The sequence below is a fragment of the Cucurbita moschata genome, unplaced genomic scaffold (genome assembly GCF_002738365.1).
Source record: "Cucurbita moschata cultivar Rifu unplaced genomic scaffold, Cmos_1.0 Cmo_Scf00021, whole genome shotgun sequence".
Lineage (NCBI taxonomy): Eukaryota > Viridiplantae > Streptophyta > Magnoliopsida > Cucurbitales > Cucurbitaceae > Cucurbita > Cucurbita moschata.
Genome location: NW_019268537.1, coordinates 1,207,582 through 1,214,229, shown reverse-complemented (window position 1 = coordinate 1,214,229; position 6,648 = coordinate 1,207,582). Strand labels below are relative to the sequence as shown.

At 37.7% G+C, this 6,648-nt stretch overlaps 1 protein-coding gene across 2 annotated transcripts in view; it reads right to left on the bottom strand.

Annotated features, from left to right (window-relative positions):
* The window catches only part of LOC111458866 (retinoblastoma-related protein-like), a 7,006-nt gene extending 628 nt beyond the window's left edge, over nt 1–6,378 (bottom strand). Inside the window, exons 1-18 of one of the 2 annotated variants that reach the window (XM_023101714.1) lie at nt 6,099–6,378; nt 5,646–5,768; nt 5,443–5,547; nt 5,214–5,356; nt 5,008–5,104; nt 4,856–4,902; nt 4,521–4,719; nt 3,926–3,992; nt 3,675–3,854; nt 3,380–3,573; nt 2,413–3,292; nt 1,670–1,832; nt 1,503–1,575; nt 1,083–1,259; nt 880–999; nt 652–799; nt 437–549; nt 115–230 (exon numbers count right to left, since the gene is read on the bottom strand). In XM_023101714.1, the coding sequence (XP_022957482.1) occupies nt 115–230; nt 437–549; nt 652–799; nt 880–999; nt 1,083–1,259; nt 1,503–1,575; nt 1,670–1,832; nt 2,413–3,292; nt 3,380–3,573; nt 3,675–3,854; nt 3,926–3,992; nt 4,521–4,719; nt 4,856–4,902; nt 5,008–5,104; nt 5,214–5,356; nt 5,443–5,547; nt 5,646–5,744 (2,921 nt within the window). In that variant the 5' untranslated portion in view covers nt 5,745–5,768; nt 6,099–6,378. The remainder of the gene's footprint in view (nt 1–114; nt 231–436; nt 550–651; nt 800–879; nt 1,000–1,082; nt 1,260–1,502; nt 1,576–1,669; nt 1,833–2,412; nt 3,293–3,379; nt 3,574–3,674; nt 3,855–3,925; nt 3,993–4,520; nt 4,720–4,855; nt 4,903–5,007; nt 5,105–5,213; nt 5,357–5,442; nt 5,548–5,645; nt 5,769–6,098) is intronic. The other variant, XM_023101712.1, reaches the window with a different exon arrangement.
* Nucleotides 6,379–6,648: the final 270 nt, after the last annotated feature.

Here is a 6,648-nt window from a genome sequence, read left to right as displayed (position 1 = left end):
AAAAAAAAAAAAAAAAAAAAAAAAAAAGTTCTGAATTTTTAGTCGAATTACAAAAAAACGAAAAATCAAATGATTATCAAACATGAACGCTTAACGTAATAGAACGAAGCATACCTATTCAAACGGTTGTTTATGGCAGTAAGGTCTTTTGAAGGGCTTTGAAACGCATGAGTGCTCTCCCCGACACAAGCGTAATAGCTTTTTGAACTATGTGAAATCAACGCATCCATCTGATCACAATTTTCAAAACTTGGTTAAATATTACATGTGCTACAACTCATGGCAACTTACAATTGGTCACTTGTTATCGATGTGGGTACAGAAAAAAAGACCCACAAGAACAATCAAAGTTAAACGAAAGATCTCGCAGAACTATATCCAGATAAAACGTCTCAAAGATAGAATATGTGTGACAATGGCATGCCACCACAGATACCTTTGATGATCTTAGTGGAGAGACATAGACATTATGTACTGAAGATACTTTCTTCGGAGACATGTCGGGAAGACTTGGAAAATGCGATATCTTAGGTGATCCCGGGCACGGTGCTAATCATTAGACACAAGAAGACCGAAAAGCATATCAAGAAATGATAATAAACTGCAAATAGGACACCATCATTACAATTAAATAAACATGATCAGGTGTACCATTGCTGTTGTTGTTGTTGACTTGAGGAACTCTGTCAGTTTTCGTGGTTGATGCAGCTGGGCCAATCTCAACGAGCAGAGGTTTTATAGAAGGGATAAATATTTCATTGTAGAACGTAATTATATCCACGTGATCCTGTCCTGATCTCTGAATCCAGAGCATTCTAGGAGTTATTCATTGAACTCTTTTTTAAATAAAATAGAATAAAACATAAAAAAACAGCCTACCCCATTACGACGTGCTGAAGACCAATCAACAAACACATTTCGGAAGATTTGAGGTTTGCATTGCGGTTGCTTCCTGTAGTTGTATATGATTTCCTTAAACGTGAGGCTCAATTGAGATATCTGCAACATTGTTTGTGTTAAGATAAAATAATAAAGTGAACCAAAAAGCATCAAAATCTCTTTCAACATCCTTTAGAACAAACCTTCGCGACACCATAGAAACAACAAAGAATTATCTGGTCGATGTGACGATTAAATAATAGTGATGTTTTTTGACCGAGTATCCGTTGGAAAAGGCAGTAGACATTCTCCCTGATCTGATGAGATAACTGCAACCTTTCCACCATACCATTGACTCTAACAGCAGCCAACTTGGTGATCTAAGAGTTGAAAATCATGCGAAGCACTTATTACGAAAATGGTTGAAAAATAATAATCATAGATAGCGATCTCATATTTTCAAGAATGAATAACAAATGCAGGTAACACACGCATGCTCCCAGAACTTCAATCACATTGTTCAAGTAAGAAGGCAAGTAAGTTCATAAACTCTTCGAATTAGGATGTCCCAAATGTTTTATTATCTTGATACCACGGTAGTCAGAAAATCATGTTTTTTATACCTTGCTAAAAAATATGTTAATTCCAGTTTCAGCGCACGTTTCACCACCACCTCCGGGATTAGGCCGAGTAGGACTGAAAATAAAGACATAAAGCATGGAAATAATAGTTAGGGAGTAGTCAAAAGATTGACATTTGAGCAGTAGCACTTAAAATATGTCGATTATACCTTGCAAATGCTGACTGTAAAGGAGGTGGCAGAAGCTTAGACTTGATATTACTGAAAGCCAGGAGTCGGTCCTTCACTGGAGAAGTAAAAGAATTCCGTTCCACTAGCACACTTCTTAAATCTGTGCACAATCTTTTGGGTGACCTTATATGCCCATTTTGACCTGAAGGATAATCATAAAAGATCCATATTCATAGTTGAGTGAAATAAGAGAAACATATTTGTTAAATTAAATTGCAAACGTTTGAACTCAGACAAACTCTATGGCACGAGGTTTCCACGCCCTTATAAAGAATGTTTTGTTTCTCTCTCAAATCGACGTGGGATCTCACAATCCACCCCCTTCAGGAACCAACGTCCCCACGGGGCCCGACATCCTCGCTGGCACATCGCCCGATGTTTGGCTCTAATACCATTTGTAATAGCCCAAGTCCACCGCTAGCAAATATCGTCCTCTTTGGACTTTCCCTTTCAGGCTTCCCCTCAAGGTTTTTGAAAGGCGTCTGCTAGGGAGAGGTTTCCACACCCTTATAAAGAATGCTTCATTCCCCTTTTCAATCCATGTGAGATCTCACACAAACATTTCAATCTATCAAGACAAACACAAAATTGATTATTTCTGTAAGTGCTAAGATGACAACTAGACTATGTTTAGCAAATGCTGCATTTTACCAGTCATGTTCAGGTGCTAACTAATTCTATTTTAATGATATAAACCAAAGATGAAAACTCTACTCCGTTACCTGGCAAACTCTCATGCTTCTGCAAATTAGGCATGGTTGATACCCCAATACCAGAAAAATTAATTTGAACAGCAATTGCATCCAAAGATGGCATGGGTTCAGCTAGTAAACCCAAACGGTTAATTTCTGCAGCAAGGGCAGGTTTAGCAACAACCAGGGAGTTATACATCGATGAACCTTTTTCCCATACCATGCTCTCTAATAGCCGTTCTTCCAAAGAATTAAGATGTCGCCTCAGCTCTCTAGGAAGCGACTCTTCATGTCTAATAAAACTTTCTATCACCTTACTAAGGTCAAAAGCGGTTATTCCAGTTCGCTCCAATACAGCAGGAAACAACATCGTAACAGTTTTATGAGTCGCCAAAACCAATTCGGCAGAACAAGCCAGCATACATCTGTGGAACCTCTCATTAGTCAGCAAAGAGGTCAAATTAGTCACATGCAGCATCTGAGACTCTGCTCTGCACATTGCTTCCAAAACTCTATAATATAACTTCAATGCTTCTAGTCGCCGCTGTTCTGCCCAGATGTTATCCATGAGGTTCGCACTTTGTAAATTTCCAGCTATACAACGCTCTCCAAGAGCGCTATTTGGAAATATAGCCTCTAATATTATATGTGCCCTGCGAACGACATCATTAGTTACATCTCTATCACATGAGGCTAAAAAGCGCTCCATCTCCGCTGAAGGTTTTGCTGGAAGCGGAGAAATAACCGTTCTGAGCCACTTTGCCGTTGTCATGGCTGTGCTAACAGGCGTGGCAGCAAGTTTTGCGTTGCCACTATTAAGAGTGCCATTGGCATGTGAACCAGGAGAGCGAAGCGGTGACATTGGACTGGTTATTGTCCTTGCAGGTGAGCAAATTGAGTCGAACTTCCTCTGAAGAGATTAAAACCAAAATCATAACCCATATAGGAACATAAGAAAATAAAGTATTGGAAAATTTGCAAACTCAAGAGAAAATACCTTGAAGCCACTCATTGTAACAGCACCTGCAGACAAGCTACCCGACCCAAGTAAACTGTCCTCATCATTAACAAATACCCGCTCATCGAGCTCACCTTTATTATGAATTGCATCTTCATAGTCCTTTTCAAGACTTTCTAAACTGGATGAAAGAGATAACTCCTCCATTAATCCTTCAAAGCATATCAAGCCCTCTGCATTAAAATGCAAAAGGAGAAAAAGGGAAATTTTATGAAGGGCGCAGAAAATCAATAGAGTGCAACTAAACCATCAAATGAAGCACATTGGAACTGACCAGTGTCAATATTCTCCAAGCTTTTACTATTACACTCAGAGGCCGAACGCGGCTTCTTCTTCAAAATATCTTCTATCAAACTATTTGCTTTATCCATTATTTCCCTCAGTTCAACCTCTGAGGTGTCATAGACATTACAAAGTGATCCAAGCAGATCCACTCCTTTTCCACCTTTCTTAACTGGACAAAATATAAACACGGTAAGCAACTACAAGAAAACTATGACAAAATATATACAGAGAGAAAATTACCAAAGCGTTCCGAGTCAAGAATGTCGAACTTTCTGAAACGAACTGGAATATGAAGAATTAAAATAGCCTGCCAAGGAGTTTAATACTAGTAAGGGCGCAGTCATTTGCAAGCATTAAATATCAATGTCGATATCAATATCGAGATTTCAATTTTACAAATATATTGAGGAACATATTGATAGAATCAATATCAACAAATATTTTTGTAAATGCAGATATACCTAAAAATCATTTAAATCAATAATTAAATTGTTTTAACTATCGAACTAAGTTACAGATCTGCTTATTACTATTCATATGCATATTATGATAAATATATGATAATTTTCTATTATATAAGATATTGGAGATATCGCTTAATCCTTAATATCAATGTCAGGCCCTCTGATTTACGAATATTTTAATCCTTCGTCATTTGTACATATATTCAACATTAGATTACATAAATCTGATATTTTAGCCCACTAATTATTGTGTTCAAGTTTGACCAACGGAAAAAATAACTTAAGAACGACATTGATCCACGTATGCTAATTATACAATTCCATTATCCCTAATTACTACATTCATAGATTCATAGAGGAATAAAACTCACCAAAATGGAAACCAAACCATTAGTGCAAGTCACCAAGTCCTTAAAACGACTGAAAGAATGTACACGAAGAGCCAAAAATAACAACCATCCAAAACGATGGTAATCAGACAAGTAACCCGTAGGACAGGATAAAGCTGACTGCTTTTCAACATTAGCATCACTGGTGGAGAAGAATTCTCGGTAGACACGCTTATAATACCTTGAAAAATAGGCGTGATATAAAAATTTGCACAATGCAAACAAACAACGAGAATAAAAGACGCTATGACCAAAAAAAAACTAATGTAGAGGCTCTAACAAATCTCACAAACCACAGAGAAAAAAAAAACACTAACTTGCTTAAGAGGCTCAAATGAACAAAGTTAGCCTGCAACTCCTTTGCCTGCTTAAATGAAAATATACAAGAAAAACCATAAGTGACAATTCAAAGAAATACATAATGACATTATAAATAATCCCTCAAAATATATGCCTAAGATTACTGTACCTCTAGTCTATTCTCCCAATCTGCACCATAAAGATTACTTAATACTGGACCAGCTTTTACAACAAACTGAGGAAGCTCTTTAAAAAATTCTACAATGCTGTATGATAAGCAGGGGAAAAAAATTAAAAAAATTAAAGTCTATACAGATAGAAGTGAGAAAAACAAGTTTAAAATAAAAATAAAAAACAGTATCAATAATAACGTACTTCAGCTTGCAAACTCTCAATATGTGGCATAACGTGAAGCTGTTGTTCTCAGATCCCTGATGTGAACTCTCTGAATTCTTATCTGTCAGCCTCTTCACGGAATACAAAACAAAGGCGGACCAAAATCGGTTGGCTTCTTCGGGCTGTTAAAGTAGAACTCGATTAGATTCAATGGAAATTTTCTCAAAAGGAAGAAAGAATCAACCTTGAAGATTCTAAAAAAATATACAATTCCACTCCCAATTGCTGATATATTTGCCACCAAAAGGTGCTTGGTCTCTCTATATAACTTCAAAGCTTGATTGCAATAATTTTCGTCCAGACGTAATCCGTTCTGCAGTCAAGAATGAAATACAGTAGAAGTTGATGTAAATGAATGGACGCATTCACAAAAGAATAAAAATTGGAAGACATTAAGGAGAGAAAAAACACCTCACAAATTTCTGAAAATTGAACTTCAGCGGTGTCTGTTACGCCATCAGGAAGGCAAATGTTTGTAACTGATGGCTTCGTTTCCTCCACGTTTTCCATGAATACAGCCCTAGGAAATTCGAACTGTAAGAACAAATGTTCCAAAGCTAGTAATTTGGGCGCCAATAACAGCAGTTCAAAAATGCGAAGACTACAGTAAAAACCATTCTTCTAGCGCCCACCCCCCTCCCCCATGTTCATCGAACGAGTAGGGATACTACACCAACAGGAAGTTCCATACTCGTTTTCTCAGCGAATCCGCGACCAATTACTTCTAATCACCTCTATTCCCTCCAAAACGCCCATATGAAAAAAAATGGAAATGAGTTTATATCGAATGATTGACCAGTTACCGATAAACTCATAGTGCCGGAAGCACCATGCCATTCGGCGGTAGAAGGGATAAAAACGCACCTTAAGAAGAACGAGAAAAAAGAAACGGAGTGAAATTTCTTGTCACAGTCTTCAAGAAATCGCTCGGATCTCTAATTGAACTCCCACCAACCTGCAGATCCAGTAAAGAAACCCTACCAATGGCCTGATTTCTTCGTGGAGACTGAATCAAATGAGGATTCTTGAAGGGCGTAACTCTGAACCCTATCTTTCTCACTCTGTCGCTTGTTCTCTCAGAATTTCCCTCGTTCGCTTCTCTCTCTTAAACATTTTCGGCCTTCTCACTCTTCCAGGGAAACCCTTTAGAGTGGTCTCGCGCGGGAAAAACAACAACATGTCATGACACCATGCCGACATACATACATACATTCCCAACCAATGTGAGAGCGACGCGTGGAATACGTTAGGTTCTTTTACCGCCAAAATTTCCTACCGTTACGGGATTGGCTGAAGGCACTCGGGTATGAAGAACTGGGTAAACGCCGTTACCGCGAGGTGACGGAATTTACTTTTTTTTTTTTTTTTTTTTTTTTTTTTTTTTTTTTTTTTTTTTTTTTTTTTTTTTTTTTTT